This window comes from Vipera ursinii, assembly GCF_947247035.1.
Source record: "Vipera ursinii genome assembly, chromosome: 1".
Lineage (NCBI taxonomy): Eukaryota > Metazoa > Chordata > Lepidosauria > Squamata > Viperidae > Vipera > Vipera ursinii.
This window is the reverse complement of record NC_139512.1, coordinates 185,620,973-185,645,969: the sequence shown is the minus strand read 5'-3', so window position 1 is coordinate 185,645,969 and position 24,997 is coordinate 185,620,973. Positions and strand designations below refer to the sequence as shown.

General features: G+C 43.7%; 1 protein-coding gene across 4 annotated transcripts in view; it reads right to left on the bottom strand.

Moving 5' to 3' along the window:
• The window catches only part of HDAC4 (histone deacetylase 4), a 371,455-nt gene that overhangs the window by 42,382 nt on the left and 304,076 nt on the right, over window positions 1-24,997 (bottom strand). For all 4 annotated transcript variants that reach the window (XM_083350735.1, XM_083350737.1, XM_083350736.1 and 1 more), the window contains one exon: window positions 2,949-3,068. In XM_083350735.1, coding sequence (XP_083206861.1) covers window positions 2,949-3,068 — 120 coding nt within the window. The remainder of the gene's footprint in view (window positions 1-2,948; window positions 3,069-24,997) is intronic.

Below are 24,997 nucleotides of genomic sequence, written 5' to 3'. Positions count from 1 at the left end.
AACAACCTGCAGAGTGAAATTCATGTGACAGGCAGCCCTTCTGCTCTCAAAGAGACTGGGTGAAAAAGGTCCATCCCAAAATAGGTTCAAATGGATCTTCTTCACTCAGCCCCTCGAAACCAGAAAGAGTCATGTGATAGTGATTTTGCAAGCTTTCTTGCTGACTTCCTTATTGACTTTCTGAGAAAAGCCTAAAGGGAAAATTGGAAGAATGCAAATAACAATTACATGAATATGGAGCTTGGCAACCTGTTGTAAGTGTAAATGGGTTTTCAAAAGCCCAGATCACTATTACATGGCCTCACAGTGGGTGACATTTGGAACTTTGAATCCGAGTCATAAGTATCTCCCAGGTAAATTTCTGCAAAATTCTAATATTATTTTCCTCCCAAAAGCAAACAATCAGGGCTATGTAGCAAGAAAAAGACTGTTCAAATTGTACTTCTACTTAATCACCAAATTTATTTGAAAATATTTAAATTTAATTTAAAAAAGTTTCCTATATATTGCAATACAGTTAGTTATCCTGGTATGAGAGCAGTGTAATATTAAATCACAGTTTATATTATATAAACTGACAACAGGTGAAGTTGTTTCAAGCCAAAAGTCCGTCTTAATCCAACACAATTGCCAATCAGGGACATCTGGGAAATTTACAAAGCAGGAATGATCTCTAGCATCTAAGATTCTAGGCTTTTAATTACAGGGAAAATAGATATCTATTCAAACTAGTACTCAAAATTTGTTAACAAAAATCAAAATATGGGCCAGTATGGGCAATAAATTCTAAGGCTGAACTTTTCATTAATTGTTGTGCAATTAAGCATGTAAATTAAGTGCTGTTTTTTAAAAAAAATAACTCGACTTTCCCCACAATGATTTCAACAGATAACCCGTCACAATTTCCTTGAAAGTGAGACGATTTCTTTTCTATATATGCTCAATAAATGAGTTGGGGCAGCAGAGGGCAGTCTTTACCAATTAGGTATGAGAAATTCCCATGCTGACAAGAAAGTTTCAGACCAAAGCATCTGAATGGCACAGATTTGAAGTAAGTTGGAATAGGTGAAAAGAATATGCATCATTTTTATTTTTAAATTGCAAAATCAGCTTTACACAGAGTGGGCAATTAATTTCTCACATTGATAGGAACAATAGCTAAAAATGAGAAATTTTTCATTTAAACATAAGAATATTTAATCTGAGAGAATCCTCTTATGATGTGATAAACAACAAAATGAGAAGCAGCGATTTAAACATTATTATTTATTTATTTCTGCCTTTAAGTTAATCCTGGGAGTATCTTCTACTGGTACAGGTAGTCCTCAATTTACAATTACAATTGGAGTTTCTGTTGTAAGTTGTGTCAGATCTGATTTTACAACAATTTTTATAGTGGTTAAGTAAATCCATTTTTCCCATTTTTTAATGTTGGAAATTGGCAAAAAAAAATCACAATGACATGATGGCAGGATATGACAACCAGCTGCAAATGTGACCTGGTTACCAAATGCCCAAATTGTGATTATGTAACTGCAATGGTCATAAGTGCAATACAGATTGTAAATCACTTTTCCCAAGGCCATCATAGCTTGGATTGTCATTAAATGAACAGTGGTAAGTTGAGGATTCCCTGTATGATAAATAATATGCCAAGCAGGGATTAATAATACAATTAGATTTTCATTCATTCATTCATTATTAATGCTTTTCCTGGTAATTGCCTGGACTAATCCCTGCAGTTGTTTTGTGGAGTTTTGGTAGTGATTTGCTGTTGCCTGCTTCCTAGAACTGAGAGAGAATGGCTGACAACTCTTCTGGAAACAGAGCTCTGATGTTCTTCCTGGGATCTGTTCACTCTCCCGACTTAATTCCTGTTATAGCCGAAGTACTCTTATCATCATTTTAGTCTTTATTTGTCACAGCTTCTCTAGTTCCCCCTTCAGGCCCAATACTTCTACAGTCTTTCATAGTCCTTCCTGACATTGCTGCCCCTTAACATCACTACAGCTATCCCCACCACTGTTTTTTGATCCACTACTACCACAGTGTCTGGTTGATTGGATAGTACCTGCCTGTCCATCTGGATCTGGAAACCTGACAGGATCTTAGTCCTATTATTCTCTATAATGTTTTGTGGAATTTCTCATCTGGACTTGTGTAAATGTTCTTGTACGTAATGCCACGTATTTGGTTGTGTTGTTCAGTACAACCAAAGCGTAAGTCAATGGGGAAGCCAGAGTCATTTAACAACTGTGTTACTAACTTAAAAACTGCAGTGATTCATTTAACAACTGTGGCAAGAACAATCATAAAATGGGACAAAACTCAGTTAACAAATTTCTCACTTGGCAACATATATTCTGGTCTCAATTGTGGTTTTAAGTTGAGGACTACCTATATGTCACCAAGAGTCCTGATGGTGCAGTGGTTAGAAATGCAATATTGCAGGCTAACTCTGCTCATACTCTGAAGTTCGATCCTGGCAAGGTTAGAAGTTGACTTAGCTTTCCATCCTTCTGAGGGCAGTAAAATGAGGATTGTTGGGGGCAATATGTTGATTCTATAAGCCTTTCAGAGAGTGCTGTAAAGCAATATGGAGCAGTACTTAGCAGTACTGCTAAGCTTGTAAGCCGCCCTGAGTCTTCGGAGAAGGGCGGGATATAAATGGAATTAAAATAAATAAATAAATAAATAAATAAATAAAAAAATAAATAAATAAATAAATAAATAAAAGTCTAAATGCTGTTGTTATTGTTATATCCATATATCTATATCTAAATTCTATATATAGATAGATAAAATCTAAAAAATAAAGAACTTACATTGCTACAATTATATTTAGCTGTCATGGATTTGAGGGGTGAGGCTAAACAATTTCAGAGAATTAAAAACTAAAACATTTACTTCTGAAAATGGAAGAAATCACATATTTATCGCATTATTACCTCATCAGGGGCTCCACTGCCTGGGAAGAAGTTTCCATCATCGTAGCGATGTAGTGAAATATAAAGGACATTGGGATCACTGTAGAAAGCTTGCTGCGTACCATTTCCATGATGTACATCCTTAAATGACAGACATAGCAATATGTCAGGATCACTTACAAGTGGCTCTGTACGAGAAAACCTCTTAGGATGGATCAATTATGGAAGTAAATGGCCCAACTATATGTAGCATAGTATGCAAATAGCCCAACTATATGTAGCATAGTATGCTTTAGATCTCATCTCAGAATGTTGGGATTTTAAATCAGCCATGGTTTTCCCACAGTATAGGTACAGTTTTAAATTATCATAGATGGATGCGCTAGTCACATCCCATAAATTTTAATGTAAATTTTGCAGTTGAACTTCTTATATGAATAGAGCTCAGAACTTTGTTTGTTTATAACATTTATTGGCTGCCCGTCCTACCTTCAGGTAATTTTGGGCAGCTTAAAATCTTAAAAATAAGAACTGTATAAAAATAAAAGCCTAAATAGGATACAAATATATACTATATATACTATATACAATTAAAAGATAGGGAGTATGGGAGCAGGTGGGATCTGTTGTTAATCAATCAACCACCTTCACTGTGATGCTCTCCCATTGGAGCCCCAAGCCAACTGGCAGAACCAGGTTTTTAGGGTCCTATGGAAGGTTGGGAGGGTTGGAGACAACTTCACTCTGGGGGCAAGAAGTTCCATAGGGCAGGTACAATGGCAGAGAAGGCCCTTCTCCTGGACCTCCCTGGTTGAAATACTGGGTCTGAAAGGACCCACACCATGCCTCCTTTGCTGGCACAGGTGGGGCAGGCTAATCCCAGTGGGATTACATTACAGTGACCATTCCCACAGAACTGGTGGTGCCATCCTCAGGGTGCAAGGGGAGCTTGGTAGCCCTCCTGGTCTCAGGCTGAGAAACCAGGTCTGAGACTCAGACAAGTTCCTATGGCTTTTTGCCAGCTGGACAACTTGGTAGCAGGGGGGGCCTGAGCAATGTTCGTCACCAAACCAATAGAGGTGGGAATAGAGGCTCATATGGAAACCTTGAACTTTATTGTGATGCCAGGCATGGAGAAACCCCTTGGGGTTGGCATAGTTGAAGTTGAATCCTTATGTAAACTGGAGAAGGAAGATGTTAAAAGATTCAACAAGCTAGCCCCAAGGGGAAAATGAAAGAGAGGCTTAAGATCCCTACCCCTAAGCCACTGAGGGGAAAGCCAAGAAGAGAAGTGGGAGCTGTGACAAAGGAACACCCCAAGGGTGATCCCTGGATTCCTAAAGAATATTGGGATCTATGAGATGTTTTCACTGAAAAGAGCTCAGAAGTGCTCCCACCCTACTGCCTAACTGATCACTTCATAGAAATCTTACTGGGGGCTAAATTGCCCAAGCCCAATCCGTATTCCATGATCCCCAGAAAAAACAGCAGACATTCATAGACAAAAACCTAGAGTGTGGTTTCATACAACCCGCCAGACTGCCCAAGTGCTGTTTAGGAAGAAGGATGGGTTCTTTTGTATATGTGTAGTCTACTGTGGGTTAAAGACTGTTTGCATGGAAAATGTCTACGCACTGCCCCTAATGAAGGATATGCTAGCATATTTGGCAAAGGGGAAGATTTTTATCAACTTGGACTTGCAGGAAGCATATGACCGGGTTAAGTGATAGGATGGGAGACCACCAGGATAGGCCAGGAGGAGTGGGCAAAGGGATGGTGAAAGGGCAACAAGGCAGGACTTTGTCACTCTCATCTCCTTCCTTCCCTTCATTTCCCTCCCTCCTTTCTTTTAATATTGTATTTTAACCTACCCCTTTTTAACTTTTAAACCCATTTTTAACCCATTTTAACCTTTTAAACCATAGTTTTAAACTTATTTTTAAACCTGTTTTAACAAACTGAATAGGGAAAAGAAGGAAGAGGCAGCAGTCTGCAGCAGAAAGTATATCCAAGCCTTTGAAGCAGCAGAAAATGGAGGATTATATTGCAAACAGACTGTCTGCTCCAGTAAGTAACTCATTCACAGGCACCTTATCAGATAAATTTAATTTATGTGACTCATTGGAATGGGACTTACAAACTGAACTGGAGAGCAGACAGCGTATGGAGTTGTCTTCCTCCCTCTTGGAGAATGGCTCCCCTCCTTGGAATCTGGCAACAGCCTCTTTTACACAGGAGGGAGATGTAGCAAATTTGAAGGGGGAAAATGTGACAGACTTCCTCTCTAGACAATGTTTGCTTACAGCTCAAACTGTAAACTCAATATATGATCTCTTGTCAATTGTCATAAATAAGGTCGACTGCCTGAAAGACTCTTTCGCAAAGTTTGTTAGGAGCCACCAAAATACTGTAGAAGGACTTGTGAGGATAACCATGGATAGACATGGGATGGCTAACTCAGAAAATGAAACTAGAGAAAGACCTTGTTCTCCTCCCAAAAATTTGAACACCTACAGAGAAAACACTCAATCAGGCAAAGGTCTAAGAGATGACCAATATAACTATAGTCTGCAAACTAACCAGGTTACTTTGCAAATTTATGACAAGAGAGTAAATAGAGGGCGTTGGAGCAATAGAAAAGCTATTAGGCTGTCTCTGAGCCAGCTGCTCCGCTGTGAATTCACTCTGATAGATCTACTACATGCAGAGTGGCTGCCAGCAAGAACACAATGTATGAGAATTCTCCTATCGTTCAAGCAGCCCACAATTCCCTCCATGCTCTTCAGAATGAAGCCCTTTCTGAGCTTTTTCTCAATATTTCCAATAAGGGTCTTTTGCTCAGAAAAAGTGTGCCCACTCCTGAAACAGAATCACCAAGAGGGAACTGTCGCTTTAAATCTAGGCTGCAACAGCCCTCCTACTGTTAAGCCTGAGGCTGCTGCAACTGAACTGACCCTGAGAAAGCAAAGAAGCAATATACGAACTGTGTTACCCACAGCTGCAGGAACTGCTGAGGATGTGCCAGAGGAAATGTTGATTGACTTATTCAGTGCATTACCTGAACCTGAGCAAGTTAACATCATTCAAAGATTGGATGACCTAAAAGAGGCACTGACAACAACTCAATCTACAGCAAAGCCTCTATTTAATTTGGCTCCACTAACCACACAACCTTGTGACAAGATATTTAATCAACAATCTGCCTTTACCTCAACAGAAAAAAAGGTGTTGTCACACAGGCTGAGAGTGGGGTAACTGCACTGACTGACCCAGCCTCTGAGAAACAACTGAAAGACAAAGGGCTTCATCACACAGTGCCCCCTAAGCTGATAAACACTAAGGACATAATCCAGCTTACATCCTCATTTGATTTAGAAGTTCCCACATCTTTCCACAAGATGAACCCTCAGCCATGCCCCTCCAAAAATGGACATAAATCTACATTTACATTTACATTTACTCAAGCCAGAGTACCTGTCCATTGGAAAAATAATCATTCTTGGAGCAAGAGCAGAGGCACACTGGCAACCGAGATATAGAGGAGCAACAACAACTTCTGCAACCCATGAGGAGAAATATTGAACCTCACAACAACTGTGTTTATATGGGAAGCTTAGATGATATTGACCCAGCTCCAATGTCAAGTTGACATCTGGCATTTTTACCATCTAGCCAATCAACCAAGTCAGACCACCTTGCCTCTGAGAACCCCATACAGTTGATGACCTGGAACATAGCTGGCTGGAAAGGGATGGTTGATAGTGGACTAATGAGCTTTCTCTCTAGATTTGACGTAATAGCCTTTCAAGAAACCTGGCTAACCGAAGTGGATGAACCAGTACAATTGCCAGGCTTTCAGGGATGGGCCTCCCCAGCCCTAAAAACAAAGAACAAAGGGAGACCCTCTGGTGGGCTATGCATTCTTTTTATTGAAAAGTTTTAAAATACAATTTTCCTTTGAAAAACCCCCCTTCCCCCTCCCTCCTCCCTTCCCTACCTCCCCCCTATCTCCCCCCCTCCCCCTCTCCCTCCTCCCTCCCCTGCCTCCCACCCCTCTACTTCCCCTCCTCCCCCCCTCCCCCCCGACTTCCCAGAGCAAAATACAAGGTATATATCTAAAAAGCAATCATAAACAATCATATACTAACAATTATAAACTCTAAAATCCATCACTCTCTAGCTTATATAGAGTAAACCAATCCTTAACAATACTAAATATATATAAAGAACTAAAATAAAAGAAAACTAGCATCATTCCCATCTATGTTCTTCCACAATTCACTATTACCTAGACATATTCTCACTTACACATCACAAGCACCTATCCCTATTAACCTCTCTAGCCAAAATAGGCTATAATAGATAGTTCTTACACAAATTAACCCGCATTAACCCACAAAACTTTCTTCCTCTTCCTCTGTAGTAAGTTGTCCATTAATTCCAAATTGAACATTCTGTTACCATACATATCATCCCAAAACTCTTAAAAACACAACTACCACTTGACTATAAGTATATTGTGGAAGTTCCATAGATTTCTACTGGTCTTATTTTTTAATCTTTTTGAGCGTTTTAAGGCAGCACGCGTCACCCTCTGTTCTCTAGGATCATCCAAAAGAGTTGCAGCTTGATCTCCTCCTGTACCCTTCTCGTCTATCTGTCCATCTTCATCCTCTTGATGTTCTCCTTCTCCAGATCCCTCTGCAGCTTCCAGAAGTGTTGATGGGGTTGCTTTTAAAACATTGTTGTAAAAATCATGCGCTTGCTTCACAGTACCCAAACAGTACCTTTTGCCATCATACATGAAGCTCAACCCAGCTGGGATCTCCCATCTGAACCTTATATCTCTTTGCTTGAGCTCTTGCACAAGAAATATAAAGTCCTTCCTTCTCTTTAAAATCTTTGGAGGAATTTCTTTTAGAACCAAAACTTCTTGACCAGCAATCACAACTTTAGTATCATAGGCAGCTTGTATAACTTCATCTCTAATTTCCCTTTTTACAAAATAAACCACCACATCTCTAGGCAACTTTCTCTGCTTAGCAATCCAGGAATTCACACGAAACACTTTGTCCATGCCTTGTTTTATTTCAGATGCTGGATGGTTCAATACCCCCTCAAAAGCCTCAGAAACCAGCTGCTTTAAATCTTCCTTAATATTCTCTTTTAGGCCTCTAATTCTAACAGCAAACTGCATCTGGTAAAATTGAGCCAAACTCTGTTCGCTATCCATTTTGTCTTTTAAATCTTCAATTTCCAATACTTTTGCTTCTAATATAGCATTCTTTTGAGTCAAGTCTTCCACTTGATCATCCAGCACCTCCACACATTTAGCTACTTTATGCACTGAGGACAAAATGTCTACCTTCATCTCTCTAAGTTTCTGCTCCATCCTTTCTTCCATTCTCTGCTCCAATTTCTCCAATTTCTCCTCCATCTGTGCAAATTTAACACCCATTGACTCCAAAATTAACTGGGTATGTTTTTCAAGATCCTTCGATGTCAATACATCAGGAGAATGCAACGCCTGCAATAATGATTGTTGTTGCACCGGAGAATTTCCAGCACTCCGAAAAGTTCTAGGGGGAGGTTTAGCCGCCATCTTTTACTTACAATTGTGACGCACTTTCACTTTAAGTTTTAAGCATAGTCCATCAAGCTTGAGAGTAAAATAAAATAATCCTCTTCATCCCTTCACCTTTTCCTCTTGTACCGCTCTGCCTGCTCCTTTAAATCATAGTCCTTTCTTCAGGCAGGGATGGTTCGCAGACGCCTGGCTCTGCTCCAGGAAGTTCGGAGCAGAGACGACGGCCAGCTGGGAGCAACCCAGGCTTCGGGGGAGTTCGATCCTTCAGCCGCCCAAGCTCAAAGCTCAGGCGGCCTCGGAGAACTCTACCCCTACCTGGGGCCTCACCCCCTCCTCTTCTCCCGAGGAGGGGGCTTCAATTTCGCCCGAACAGCTGATCGACGCTGTTTCGGGCGAAAAAACAAACAGCTGAGCCGCGGGCAGCCAGGGGAGGCTGTCTTCGGCGCCGCGCCGCCAGCGGAAGTCCCGTGGGCTATGCATTCTTATAAAGGAAGAGTTGCAAGGGCAGGGAGAGAAATTATATAACGAAGATAAGTATTCGTTCTTTCTAGCTGTCAAATTTGAATATGACCAGTTTGAGTTAATATATATAGAAGATATATCTTCTAAGATAACTTCCAAGCCCATCCAATATTCAGAATTATAGTGCTGGGATGTGCTTGGAGGAATGTACACATGTACATTCCTCCAAGCACATCCCAGCACTATAATTCTGAATATTGGATGGGCTTGGAAGTTATCTTAGAAGATATATCTATACTGTACCCTCAGGCCATAGTGGTATTATTAGGAGATCTGAATGCTAGACTGGGTCCCTCTCTGTATGAGCTTGCCCAGAAGAAGGGAATCCCAGGGGAGTTCTTTGATAATCATCCTCAGTGGCTCTCGAGAGACTGTAAAAGTAATGCCGCTGGCCTACTCCTAGTCTCCTTAATTTTTAAGGGTAATCTCCAAATTTTGGGAGGTAAGGACAAGAATTATACATACCCTTATACATACCCTGAGTGGTAACTCAGCCAATTCAAGTACTGTACTGGATCTCTTTTGTGTGTCTAGAGATAAGGCTGACCTCTTCTCAGAGGTCACAGTACACCTTAGCGACAATAGCGACCATCAGCCTGTAAGTGTGACATTGCAAGGCCATATAACATGGCTGACAGATGGCTCACCAAAAAGGTAGAGGTGACCCAAAATAAAAGGTTAACGTGGGCCAAAGTTGATACTAAGGCAATATTAGAATGCCTTAAAACAGAGAATGCTACTAAATGGGCTAGAACAATACAGTCATCTACTACTGACTGGATGTCAGCCTTCAATGCATTCTCCAATCTTTGTAACATACTGAAGAAACACCTAAAAGCTAAACCTATTACAAAAAGAGCCCAAGTGAGTAGACCTCGCTGGTTTGATCCTGATTGGCAGCGAAAGAAAAAGAAATTGAAGGCAGTCATGAGGCTTATACAAGCTAAGATGCTGCACGCAAGAAGGGAATATAAAAAAACTATAACATTAAAGAAAAAACGTTTTGCCATTTCAATCTGGTCAGAACTTGAGTTGGCTGCCAGAAGTCATAATTCAGTATTATTTTGGCACTCTGTAGCAGGTATCCTGAAGGAACAGAGATTTGCATTTGACATACCAATCTCTGCTGCGGACTGGGAGAATTATTATCAGTGCTTGTTTGCCCCCACCGAACCGGTAAAGAAATTATTTTTAAATAATTTATTTATTTATTTATTTATTTATTTATTTATTTATTTATTCAATTTCTATACCGCCCTTCTCCCGAAGGACTCAGGGCGGTTAACAGGGCATATATAAATAACAATACAAAAATTAAAAAGAAATTAAACAAATGCCCGATTAAAATAAAATAACAATAAAAACAGTAAAAGACCCATTAAAAAAACCCTAATGTTCCCCATCAGGCCAGACCAGCTAGTTCAAATAAGTGGGTCTTCAGCCCGCGCCGGAAGGAGCGAAGGTCCGATGCCATCCGGAGCTCAACCTGCAGTTGGTTCCATAACGCCGGAGCACCCACAGAGAAGGCCCTCCCCCTGGGGGCCACCAGTCGACATTCCCTGACCGGAGGCACCCTGAGGAGGCCCTCTCTGTGGGCATGCACAGGCCGGAGGGGAGTTGACGCCGGCAGCAGGTGGTCCTCGAGGTATCCCGGACCCATGCCATGTAAGGACTTAAAGATCATGACCAAAACCTTGAACCTCACCCGGAAGACAACTGGTAACCAATGTATCTCGCGGAGCAAAGGTGTAACATGGGAGTACCGGGAAACTCCCAAGACAACTCTCGCGGCCGCATTCTGTACCAGTTGGAGCCTCCGAGTGGTCTTCAAGGGAAGCCCCATGTAAAGAGCATTGCAGTAGTCCAGGCGAGAGGTCATGAGCGCATGAGTGACCATACACAGGGCATCCCGGTGCAGATAGGGCCGCAACTGGTGCACCAGGCGAACCTGGGCGAAAGCCCCCCTAGTCACGGCCACTATATGATCTTCCAGAGTAAGTCGTGAATCTAGGAGGACTCCCAAGTTGCGAGCCCTATCCACGGGGGGTAAAGACTTACCCCCCATAAGAAGAGATGGAATATTTTGAATGTCCCGGGATGCCGGAATGCACAGCCACTCAGTCTTGTCAGGGTTGAGTTGAAGTCTGTTCCTCCCCATCCAGGCCCGAACCGCCTCCAGGCAACAGGACATCACATCGAGGGCATCACTGGGGTGGTTTGGGGTCGAAATGAAAAGTTGGGTATCATCAGCATATTGATGATACCCAACTCCAAAACCACGAATGATCTCACCCAGCGGTTTCATGTAGATGTTGAACAGGAGAGGCGAGAGGACCGACCCCTGAGGAACTCCACAAGCGAGAGTCCTAGGGGTCGACCTCTGTCCTCCTGCCAACACCAACTGCGAGCGTCCCAGGAGATAGGAGGAGAACCACTGAAGAACTGTGCCTCCCACTCCCAATCCCCTGAGACGCCGCAGCAGGATACCATGGTCGATGGTATCGAAAGCCGCCGAGAGGTCTAATAGGACAAGGACAGAGGAATGTCCTCTGTCCTGAGCCCTCCAATTAGATGGTGAACCAATTGAGCAGGTTAATACTTTTGTATACAAAAGTAACTTTTTCCAAGACTGGATCTTGGGCCTGCCATCATCAACGGAGTACATTTAGAGCAAAAGCCTGTTTGAATTTATTGCTCAAACTAAAGAACCATAGTTACCCAGGGTCCCTAGCTCCATTACTCAAGGTTTATAAGGCTAAGGTTACCACAATGCTCTTGTATGGAGCAGAAATTTGGGGTCTTTACTCAACCACAGTTTTAGAACAAACACAGTCCCAGCACCTGAGATGCATTTTGGGTGTAGATCCAAGAACATCTGCTGCAGCAGTTAGAGCTGAATTGGGAATTCATACAATTCAGGCATTATCTAAAATTAGAGCTTATAACTACTGGTGCAAAGTTAATGAAATGGAGACTGATAGACTCCCCAAATTATTTAGATTTAGATTTGATTAGATTTATATACCGCCCTTTCCCGAAGGACCCAGGGTGGTTTACAGGGAATTTTAAAATCACATCAATATAAAATACAAAGTTAAAAGAGAATTAAAAGATTAAATTATCCCTGAAAATAAAACCCCAGTTAAAATTCTCAGCCTGGGTCAGAGAGCTCAAAGAGCCAAGTCTTTAGGTCCCGGCGGAATGAGCATAGGTCAGGGGCAGTCCTGAGCTCCACGGGCAGCTGGTTCCAGAGGGTAGGCGCACCCACAGAAAAGGCCCTCTCCCTGGGTGTTATCCGCCAGCAATCTTTTACCGGCGGCACCCTGAGAAGACCCTCCCTCTGCGAGCGCACTGGACGAAGGGAACTTGATGCTGGCAGCAGGTGTTCCCTTAAATATCCCGGACCCAAGCCATTTAGGGCTTTATAGGTCATCACCAGCACTTTGAATCTCACCTGGAGGGCAACCGGAAGCCAATGCAGTTCACGGAGTAGAGGTGTTACATGGGAGTATCGGGAAACCCCCATCACAACTCGCATGGCCGCATTCTGCACCAGTTGTAGTCTCCGAATGGTCCTCAAGGGCAGCCCCATGTAGAGAGCATTGCAATAGTCTAAACGGGAGGTCACGAGCGCATGAGTGACTGTGCGTAGGGCATCTCGGTCCCGGTAGGCTCGCAACTGGCGGATCAGGCGAACTTGGGCAAAAGCTCCCCTGGTCACGGTTCATATATGATCTTCAAAATTGAGCCGTGAGTCCAGGAGGACGCCTAAGTTGCGAGCTTTATCAACGGGGGGTAACACCTCACCCCCCATCATTAAAGGTGGAATAGTTTGGTTAGCCCGAGATGCCGGTACACAAAGCCACTCAGTCTTGGCAGGATTGAGACGAAGCCTGTTTCTCCCCATCCAGACTTGGACCGCCTCCAGGCAACGGGACATCACGGCGAGGGCATCGCTGGGTTGGTTTGGGGTAGAGAAAAAAAAGTTGGGTATCATCAGCGTACTGATGATACCCCACCCCAAAACCACGAATGACCTCGCCCAATGGCTTCATATAGACGTTGAACAGGAGGGGCGAGAGGGACTCCACAAGCGAGAGGCCTTGGGGTGGATCTCTGCCCTCCCGTCAACACTGACTGCGAGCAGCCCAGGAGATAGGAGGAGAACCACTTTAAAACGGTGCCTCCCACTCCCAGCCCCCTGAGATGTCGCAGTAGGATACCATGGTCGATGGTATCGAAAGCCGCTGAGAGATCTAATAGGACTAGGACAGAGGAGCAACCCCTGTCCCGAGCCCGCCAGAGATCATTCACCAGCACGACCAGTGCCGTCTCCGTGCTGTGCCCGGGCCTGAAACCCGATTGGTACGGGTCCAGATAATCAGTTTCCTCCAGGAACAGAGGAAGCTGAAGTGCCACCATGCTCTCAACAACCTTCACCAAAAAGTGAAGGTTGGAGACTGGATGGGCAGGCTTTTTGAGGAGTGGTCTCACCACCGCCTCTTTCAAGGCGGCGGGGAAGACACCCTCCTTCAAAGAAGCAGTTATTACTGCCTGGAACCAGTCTCGTGTTCCCTCTTGAGCCGCATAAACCAGCCAGGAGGGGCACGGATCCAACAAACAAGTGGTGGAGCTCAGCCTCCCCATGATCCTGTCCACATCATCAGGGGAAACAGGATCGAACTCAGTCCAGATAACAGGCTCAAGACCGTCTGATTCCTCTACGTCAGACTCCACCCAGTCAGAGTCCAAACCGGCCCAGATCTGAGCAATTTTGTCCGTCAGATGATGACGAAACTCCTTGGCCCGTCCTTGTAAGGGATCCTCCCTCATCTCCTGGTTAAGAAGGGAGCGAGTCACCCTAAACAAGGCGGCCAGGCGATTATCTGCAGACGCGATGAGGGCGGCGAAGTAGTTAGCCCTCGCCATCCTCATCGCAGCAAGATAAGACCTTATAAAGGTTCTTAACTGCAATCGGTCAGATTCGGAACGGCTGGACCTCCAACTGCTCTCTAGACCCCGTCTCAGACGTTTCATCTCCCGGAGCTCCACATTATGCCTACTAGAGCAAATAAAACTACAATCACAAATCTCCTGGATCACCAAACTAACAAATTTTGTAAGAAGCTGTGGCCTTCCTGTTTCTTGCGTAACAGGAGAACAATCTAAAAAAAGAGTTGCCCAAAGAATTAAGGATATAGAAGCACAAACTGATATAGCTATCCTTAGTAAGGTGGGTAACTTGAAATGGCTGAGTAAATACAAATGTACTTTTCAAGTGGACAGTTATTTGAAGTCACAACTCCCAAAACATTCTAGGGAGATATTTACGAGAGCAAGATTCGAACAGCTTGACACAATGGTCAGATATGGGAGATTTCATGCTATACCGTACAATGAGCGTCTTTGCATTTGCGAAGCGGCAGAGGTAGAGGACCTGGCTCACATCCTATTTGACTGTTGTCTATATAAGAGGGTGAGAGACAGGTATCTTGGTCTATATACCAAATGAATGACCCATTGGGATCCCCATATCAAAATAACTTATCTTATGTCCGGTCAGAACTTGAAAATAACATTTAACGTAGCACAGTATTTAAACAAAATGATCTGGTTAAGATCTGCATATGTGGGACTGATTGGGGTAGATTGTAAGGGCGACTCCGAAATATAATGTTATATTTTATCTATATCTTAAATTTGTATTTTATTACTATTTCATCTTAAATTGTATCTTATTTAATTCCATTTTAAATTGTATTTTATCAAATTCCATTTTGGATTGCTTTTATCAAGTTTTGGTGACGGTTTGTTGCTGGAACTTTGCATTTTGATTTGGCCCAAGGGCTAATCAATAAAGTTGTTGTTGTTGTTAATAACACAAAGGAGATAAAAGAACAATTTTCTAATTTAAATCTACAAACTCAGAAGACAACTACAGAGAAGGAACCAGCAGAAGCAGAAGCCCTAACTGCACCCTGAGGCTATCACTCAAAAAAGTCTGCTGGGCTCAGTACTTTAACCCAGGGCTTTTCAACCTTTTCACCCATCGTACCACTTTTAGGATATGGCAACATCTGAGTACCACCAGTCACCTAGCAAGGTGTCAAAAACTTGATGACAAAAAAAAGGAAAAAAGTGATAAAGTACAGGGAGTCCTCTACTTACAACAGTTCGCTTAGTGACTGCTCGAAGTTACAATGGCACTGAAAAAAGTGCCTCCCAAGCCACAGCCGAGCAAGACACCTGCCTGCCCGCCTGGCGGCACTCTTCCTCCTGTCCAAGGCTTTTATTGTTGTGAGGGGGGGGAGTTTGGTTTTTATTCCCCCCCATCTGCTGGGTGGTTGCAGCAGGTTTTGGTCACTTCACATGACCCTGGGACACTGACCATCATAAATATGAATCAGTTCCCAAGCATCTAAATTTAAATCACAAGACCCTGGAGATGCTGCAACATTCCAACTGATTGGTGCTTCTTCTGGGCTAAGCAGAAGCACCAGGATCAGCGCCGAGTTCCAGCTGGAGCCTGGCGCTGATCCTGGCACTTCCGCTGAGCTGACAGCCCTGCAGCTCCAGCCATCTCTCGCTCAGGCTTGTGCAGTGCTGCCACCGGTTCAGCTCAGTCCCCTCCCCCGTTACCACCTGCCAAGTGCTAATGTACCACAGGTGGTACCCATACCACTGGTTGAAAAGCCCTGCTTTAACCGATTTAACTTCACCCTGTGGTACCTCTTGGTGGGAAGAATTTCCTAGCAGATGCTCTATCCAGATTACCACAATATAACATTTCCAAGCTGGAGGTCATCAGACCAATTATCCTGTCCTGGCAACTGGCAGCTCCAGTCACCATTACAGCATAAGCGAAAGTCTGAAACCAAGTGGCAGGGTGCACTATAAGCAGCACTAGAGAAAGACAAAAGGTTCCAAGCACATACAAAAGTATGCATGATGCAAGATAGCTTAACCTGGGTAGAGGCCAAATTGTTTGTCCCTGAAAATCGATGCCTAATGGTCTTACAGAAAAGCCATGACTCCAAAGTAGCGGGCTTTGTCAAAACCTTGCATTTGGTTAAATGCAAGGTCTGATGGCCCTTATTAAAGGACATAGAAGGCTATGTGGCCAGCTGCCCTACCCTCCCCATTGCCAAAAGGTGTTGGGGAAGGCGCCTGGGTTCCTCCAGCTAGCAGCAGAGCCTAAAGTGCCATGGAAAAGAATGTTGATGGATTTTATAGTAGAACTTCCCGAAAGATTGGGAAATACTGTAATTTGGGTGATCACTGACTTATTTTCTAAACAAGTACATTTTGTGCCTTGCCAAAATATCCCTTCCGATCATACCTCAGCAAAAATGTTCATACTGTATGTATATTGGTTGCACAGTACCCTAGAGAGAATAATATTGGACAGCGGAATCCAATTTACTTTGCGTTTTTGGCAAGACTTTTTAAAACTTTTGGGAACCACCCAAGGGCTTAGCTCCTCCCATCATCCTGAAATGAACAGGGCCTGCGAACGTATGAATGGGATCTTTGAACAGTACCTCAGATGTTACATTAACATATCTCCTCCCTTTTGCTGAGGTTGCTTACAATAAATCAGTACATAGTAGCACAGGATTCTTAAAATAACCATGGGCCAAGACTTCATATATATCCCTGTACTGCCCCAGGCTACCCCACAAACTGCCTCCTTAAAAGAAACATGTGGCCAGTAGTTAGAAAATGTCAGCCTGCATCTTCACTTTCAAGCTTGCTGTCAGCAGCCATGGAAATGGTGGAGAGGAAGCAGTGGGCACTTGGGTGGGGAAGAATGCAGGAGGGGGAAGCAGAATTTCTAAGGAGCAACGAGGAAGCCTAGACTCAAAGAGGCCAGCTTGAGTTTAAAATTTTCAAGTTTGGGATACACGAAGGTGGAACGATGCACCTGGACCAGTGACTTTCCCAAAATATCTTCTTGGTCAATGATTGAACTCTGGTTGCCTGAATACTGGGTGGTGAGCTTTTGGGTTTGCTTCAATTTGTTTCTTCATGCAAATTTTGCTTCAGATCTTGCCTGACCATTGCTGTATTCAGTTAATTCCTAGTAAAAGTACCTTTTCTCTAAATCCAGCAGATGCCATGCTGAGCCATGCACTGTCCCTGTTACAAGAGGCGATCGAGAACAAAAGAGTCCAGGAAACTCTTGCTCAGATGGCTTCTCAAACTCCTCGGCTACCCCAAGCCAAGTCATGGATGAAGCTGCCACATCAGTAGCCACAGTGGCAGTCAAACTTGCTCAGCCTGGACCAGCGATGATACCAACAAAGCCACCAGCAACAGCAGCTGTTACACGAGTCCCCCCTGCAGGAGCTGTCCCTTGAAGATGCTGGGCTCTAAAGGCCCTCCCCCCTTGGGGATGAAGTATGGGGGAGACCCCAAGCAACTGAAGTTCTTTCTGGTGCAAGTTTGGAACTTCATGCAGGAGTATGAGGCTGAACTGGGGACAGAGGTAGCCTAAGTAAGATGTGTGACCATGGCTCTTGAAGGTGCAGTAGCCTAGTGGATGGTCTCCCTCCATAATGATGATGCTTCCCAGCTGCGGAACTATGACTTCATGGCGGCCCTCTGCCAACAGTTCAAGGACCCACTGGCAGAGTGCAAGACCTGGACCTGGATGAAAACCATCACCGAAGTTTGGTGGTCAGTGTATACCCAGGAGTTCCGAGAGCTGGCATGACTGCTAGCCACATGGCTCAAAGATATCCTGATTGTTTGCTTCAAACAAACATCTGCATCTCACATGGGGCCCCACACACCCTACAACACTGATATGTGTTGGTGGATGATGTAGAGATCGACCAAGCCCCAGACCAACACCGTGGTAGGAATGGATGGAGCAAATCCTCCCCTTCTGCATGCAAAGAGCAAGTCTGTACCTAGACCGAGGTTCACAGCATGCTTCAAGGAAGATGGACACCGTGATGCAGAGTGCTAATCAACCAAGCCCAGCCTAAAGGCCATAACAACTCCAAGGAATAAGATGAAGAAGCCAGCTCCCAGGAACTGGGAGCTGTGGAGGTCACCAAATTCTCCCCTCCTGACTCTGAGGGGCTGGGAGTTCCATCCAGCTCAGGTGAGAGTAAAAGTCACTATGACAACAACTCATGGTAAGTCAACCTAATACCTGTGGCCATTCCTGTGGAACTAGAGGTTCATTCTTTACTAGTTTCAGGTTGCACCAGGTGTGTGGTTAGCCCTGAGGTGGTGGAAAAGCTGGGACTGAGACTCAAGTGGCTGAAGGTGCCAATAGCTTTTTGCCAACTTTTTATAACTGAGTGGGTGGAGATGAGAATGGGAAAGCACAAGGAGACTCTGAGTTTTATAGTGGTGCTGGGAATGATGAGGCCCCTCCTACTCAGACTGTCTTGGCTCCAGAAATGGAACCCTTATATACAGTAGGAGGCTTTTAAAGATTCAGCATAAGGTGGCCAAGACAGGGGAACAGATTCTGACACCCAGAGGAAGGAAAACCAAAGGACAGAGGGAGTTGGGGGCAGCAGCACAGGAGCGAACCCAGAATCCCCAAAGAATACTGGGATCTATGGGGTGTGTTTAGTGAGAAGGGCTTCGACACGCTCCCGTCCCATTGCCCCACTGACTGTAATATTAAAATCCTTCCTGGGGCTAAACTCCCAAAGCCTAAACCTTACTCAGTGACTCCATGCAAGCTTGAAGAGCTCTGCACTTTCATAGATAAAAATCTAAAATGTGGATTTATTCATCCGACTAAACCACGAGGGGCAGCCCTGGTGTTGTTCTAGGAAAAGAAGGATGGAACTCTTAATTGTGTGTTGACTATAGAGGGCTAAACACACTGTGCATAGAACATGTCTACCCATTGCCCCTGATGAAGGACATGGTGGCGCATCTAGCCACAGGCAAAATCTTCACTAAATTAGATTTGCAGGAGGTTTACTACAGGGTTAGGATCAAGGAGGGCAACAAATGGAAAACTGTGTTCAACTGCCCTCTGGAATGTTTTCAATTCTGGGTGCTCCCCTTTGGTCTGCATGCAGTAGTCAAGTTTTGCATGACTATTTATATAAGGAGTATTGGTGTATTTTGATGACATTTTAATATATACTGAGTCTATGGAAGAGCATGTGAAATGGCTGCAAGCAGTCCTAAAAAGGCTCTCAACAGCCAAATTGTTTGCAACATTCTAAATGTGAATTTCACCAAGATAAAATTGATTACTTAGGTAATGGAGTGGAAACGGACCCAGAAAAGGTGAAGGCCACTGCCTTCAGAGTGGGCCCCTACCTGGACTAGAAAGTAGTTACAGAGCTTCCTAGGCTTTGCCAATTTCTATCAGCAAAGATTTGCAAAGATTGCATTACCAATCACCCACCTTTTAAAAACTAAGGATGAGGGCAAGCTGAAGCTGAGTCTGCTGTTTTAAGTGGACCATGCACTGCCAGTTTTTTGAGTTAAAAAAACTCAAACAGCTGTTTGTGGCGGAGCCCATGCTAAAGCATCCCAATCCAACTGTTCCTTTTGTAATTCAGGCAAATGCAAGTGATGTAGACATGGGGGCTGTGCTACTACAAAGGAATGCCCAGGACCTGCTACAACCATGCATGTACATCTCTAAAAAACTTACTGGGACTGAACAGAGGTGGGCAGTATGGGAGGAGGCATATGCAGTGCAGTGGGCCTGCTTACTTGGCACATTTCCTAGAAGGGGCAAAGATCCCGTTCAAGGTGTGGACTCACCATAAGAACCTGGAAGCCCTGAAAACTCCATGCAAGTTATCCTCTAAGGATGTTTGTTGGGCTCAATATTTTAATTGGTTCAATTTCACCACGCACTATATTCCAGGAGGGAAAAACTTTATGGCAGATGCTTTGTTCAAGTTCCTCCAATATAATAGTATTAAAGCTGAGGTGATTTGACTGGTCATCCCCTCAAAGCAGTTAGCAGCCCCAGTAACAACTAGATCTCAAGGGGGAAAGGAGCCTGAACTTTCAAATGAACTGCGAGAAAAGCTTAAGGAAGTGCTGGAGCTTGATTAGTGTCTGCATCATGAACAATGGACTGGCTTGGGTTGGAGCTAAGTTGTATGTGCCCTCAAATTTAAGGAGCACTATTTTAAAAAGTACTCATGACTCTAAGTCAGCAGGACAGTTTGTATTTATAAAAACCTTGCACTTGATTAAGCTGCAATCTTGGTGGCCTTCTTTGAAAAAAGACATTGAAAGCTATGTAGCCAGCTGCCTAGTCTGTGCAGCAGCTAAGAGGACACCAGGGAAGCCAACAGGACTTTGGCAGACTGTGGCCATTCCCCAGGCACTATGGAAAGAAATATCAATGGACTTTATTGTAGAATTACCTGAAAGTGGGGGGAACACTGTTGTTTGGGTTGTTACTGAACTTTTTTTGAAACAGAAATCTTGCCCCCAAATCCCCTCCTCAAAAACGTTAGCTAAACTTTTTGTACAACATGTGTTTAGGTTGCATGGTGCTCCTGATAGCATTATTTCAGATAGAGGGATGCAGTTCACATTACAGTTTTGGCAAGAATTTTTGAAGCTGTTACTAACTGTCCAGGACTTAAGCTCCTCCCATCATCCTCAGATTAACAGGGCGTGTGAGAGAGACAATTTGGTCCCAGAACAGTACTTCAGGTGCTACATTAATTACCAGCAAGACAATTGAGCTGACTGTCCATTTACAGAGGTGGTATACAACAATTTTGTGCGTAGCAGCACCAGGTTTACCCCATTTAAGGTGGCCTCTGGTCAGGACTTTGTAGCTATGCCAGAGCTACCTCAAAAAAAAACCCCTCAAATACCCTCCTTAGTGGAGTGGATAGCACAACTCCAAAACACTTGGCCAGTAGCTCTGGAAGATGCATGTCAAGCATATAAGAAACAAGCTGACAAAAATGTGTGAAATATAAAGATTTTAAAGTGTGTTATAAGAATTTACCTTTCCACATAATATCTAAAGTCCACCAAACAGTCAAGGAAACTAGGCTCTAAATATGTTGGGCCATTCCCCATCATTAAAATAATTAACCCAGTCACAGTACAATTGGAATTGCCTAAGAACCTTAAATGTATTCACCCTGAAACCATGTCTCCCCTTCGCCCTACACCTGAGGCCCCGCCTGTGCCCATTTTAACTAAAGGAGGGCAGCATTTTGAATTTAAGGAGATTCTAGATTCTAGGAAACATACGTGGAAGATCCAATACCTTGTTGTGTGGAAGCATGTCTCCCCCTTGCAATCTGTGTGGGTGGATGCTAAATATGTCCAGGCACCTAAACTCCTCCAAATCTTTCATAGAAAATATCTTGACAAACCCTGAATGGATTAGTGGTTTTAGTTGGTTTATATTGCTGTATTTTATCTATTTGTATTTTGTTCTCTTATTTTAGAGCTAACGCCTCTCTTAAAGAAGGCCAAATGTCAGCTTGCAACTTTGCTTTCTTTCAAGCTTGCTGCCAGCTGCCATGGAAATGCTGGGGTAGGGAGAAGCACTGGGCATCTGGGAGGGGAAGCATGCAGGAGGAGAAAATAGAATTTCTGAGAAGCAATGAGGAGGTCTAGTCTCAAAGAGGCCACCTTGGTTTGTTTAACATTTTCAAGGTCAACCACCCTGGATTTGGAATGCACAGAAGAGGAACAGTATACATGGAGCAGAGATTTCCCCCAAATATCTTCTTGGCCAGTGATTGAACTCTGATTGCCTGGCTAATGGGGGCTGGGCTTTGGGGTTTGCTTCAATTTGTTTCTTCATGCAAATTTTGCTTCAGATCTTGCCTGACCATGGCGTACAGGTAGTCCTCAAATTACAACCACAATTGAGCCCAAAATTTATGTTGCCAAGTGAGAAATTTGTTGAGTTTTGCCCCATTTTATGACTTTTCTTTCCAGAGTTGTTAATTGAATCACTACTGTTGTTAAATTAGTAACATGGTTGTTAAGTGAATCTGGTTTGCTTGTCAGAAGGCTGCAAAAGGGGATTACATGATTCTGGGACACTGCAACTGTTATAAATATGAGTCATTTGTCAAGCATCTGAGAGTAAATCACATGACCATGGTGACATTGCAATGGTCATAAGTGTGAAAAATGATCATAACTCACTTTTTTCAGTGTTGCTGTAACTTTCAACAGTCACTAAATGAACTGTTGTACCTTAAGGACTCCCTTTTCTCTAAATCTATGGAGTTGAGGGTTTTTCTTTCCTAGGGATTGAGCGGAGGCAACTCTGACAGAAAAGCTTTGGAGGAGGTGAGGGAAGCATATAAAAAACAAGCCAACAAGAACTGTTCAAAACCAAGACACTTTAAAATTGGGGGCAGGCTCTACCTGTCCACCAAATACCTGCAATCTAGATAACCCTCCAAAAAACTGGGTCCAATGTACATTGGTCCTTTCCCCATAAAAAGGGTTATTAACTCTGAGACTGTTGAACTTGAATTACCAAAAAGCCTTATGACCATTGCAATGTCACCATGGTCATGTGATTTACTCTCAGATGCTTGACAAATGACTCATATTTATAACAGTTGCAGGAGGCCTGACCAGAGCAGAGACCAGCACCAAAGACAGCATACAACAAACAAACCCCTTCTGCCCAATCTTACCCAGCCAGAAGCAGCCCCATTAAAACTAAGCAATCAATTTCTCCCATTAGATGGAAATACCCAGATCCACAACCTCCCGCTCAAAGAAAATATGAAGACACCTAGCAAAGAAAGAACTAGGCAATAAAGTTAAGAAGCTAGGAGCACAACTAGTGTTCTCATCAGTACTCACAATGAAAGGCCAACACCCATTGAGGGGAAAAAAGAATTTTAGAAATAAACCACTGGCTAAAGCAGCGGTCGGCAACCTTAAATACTCAAAGAGCCACTTGGACCCGTTTCCCAGAGGAAAAAAAACAACACTGGGAGCTGCAAAACTCTCTCATGCGTGCGCATGCACACAAGGGAGGAACTTGATTGAAGAATGTAATTAAAAAGAAATAGAGGCTGCTGTACATGAGTTCTCTCTCTCTCTCTCTCTCTCTCTCTCTCTCTCCCCTCCCCCTCTCTCTTCCTCTCCCTCCCTCTCTCTCTCTTTCTCCCCCCCTTCTGATCTTCTGCTCACCTGGCAAGCTGGCTTCACACTGTTCTGGATAAGCTGACACACATTCTTATTGGGCTGGCTCTCCTGCCCTGCTTTCTGCTGCTTCGTGCTTCCTGTGGAGATGCAGCAAAGGCAGGAGCCCCGCCCAATAAGCTTGTCAGCTTCTTGAAGAACAGCGTCTTACACACACACACACACACACACACACAGAGAGAGAGAGAGAGAGAGAGAGAGAGAGAGAGAGAGAGAGAGAAAGAAGGGAAGCACAAGTGCCTCTCTTTGTCCCTGTCTCTCTCTGTGCAAATGGTTGGGAGCCAAGAAAACTTTGGTTTCCTGCATCATGGATTGCATTTCCTACGCAAAGGATTCTTGGCAATGGATGGGCTGTACCTCATGAAAACAGGCAAATATGTACTTGGAAAAAGACTAGCCCAACTCATTAAGGAGGGCTTTAAACTAAAATTGAGAGGGAAGGGTGACCAATTTCTAGGCTCTCTAGACCCCAAAACCAATCACAAGTCCCAAGAAAACAAATTAAACAGTGAGGCAGGCAGTGATGAGAAAAAAAGAAAAACTTAAACAACTATCAGGACATGCAAGAAACATACCCATGGACAAGCATAAAAGTCTTAAATGCTTATATACAAATGCTCAAAGCTTCGGGAACAAACATAGCAAACTAGAAGCAACTAGTACTAACATGAGGGAGGGCATGACATAGTTGGCATAACAGAAATCTGGTGATACAAAATCTATGAATGGAATGGACTGATGGATGGATATAAATTGTTCAAAAGAAAAAAGTCTAAAAAAAGAGGAGGGGGAGTTGTACTAAATGCACATGATCAAAGACAAAATATCTCCAGGATGTATATAGGCCAATATAAAAGAGGAAAAAAACTGACATAGGTGTATATTACAGGCCACTCAACCAATCAGAAGTAATAGATGGACTCTGCCAACCAGCTAACAAATGTATGTAGGAAGCATACCACAGTAGTAATAGGAGACTTCAACTATCCAGATATCAACTGGGAGACAAACTCTGCGGTGAGCAGGAGATCAGTTTCCTAACCAACCTAGCTGACAGCTTTATCACCCAAATGGTGAAGGAGGGAACTAGATGTAAAGCTATACTTGTTGTGATTCAGTGTCAGCCTGTGCTCCCATCAGCTGAGTCTGAGGAATCTGAGGAGGAGGAGGAGGAGGAGTTTGGAGAGCCTTTGGTGTCAGAGAGAGGCTCTGATGCACTGCAGGACTCTCAGCCTGGCCCCTCCAGTCATGTTCTTCATGAGGCTCAGCTGTGTGAGGAGGAGGTGTCGGACTTAGAGGAGTCACATCTGAATCTGTTTAGAGACGCTAGTAGCAGAAGGCAATCCAGCAGAGTAGAGCAGAGAAAATCAATGAGGCAACTCAGTGAAAGGAGGAGAAGGCATTGAGAAGGCACACCTTGGGACAGATAATAAAAGGGGAAGGTGTGGGCGGTGCTGGTTGCTGAAGGTAACCGTTCGGAGACATTCAAAGAGAATCCTGGTCTGTTCTTGCTAATCTGTTTGACTCTTGTTTGTTTATTCTTGTTTGATGTTTTGAATCATTTATTGAAGAAAATATTCTGCTGTTTTTTGTTTGAAAGACTTTATCATTTTGGAACTGTAAATAAATTTGGGTTGGGTTTTTTCCAGCCTATTAATTAGTCAAAAGGAAATGAGCCAGCACAGGCAAGGACTTACTGTGAGAGAGTCCTCTGGAGCTGCAGAGTGGCTGGGGCGAGGCAAAGGTCCCAGGCTCACTTCTGGCTCACTAAAGGAGAAGGGGGGCAGAGACAGGAGAGGCTATAAAA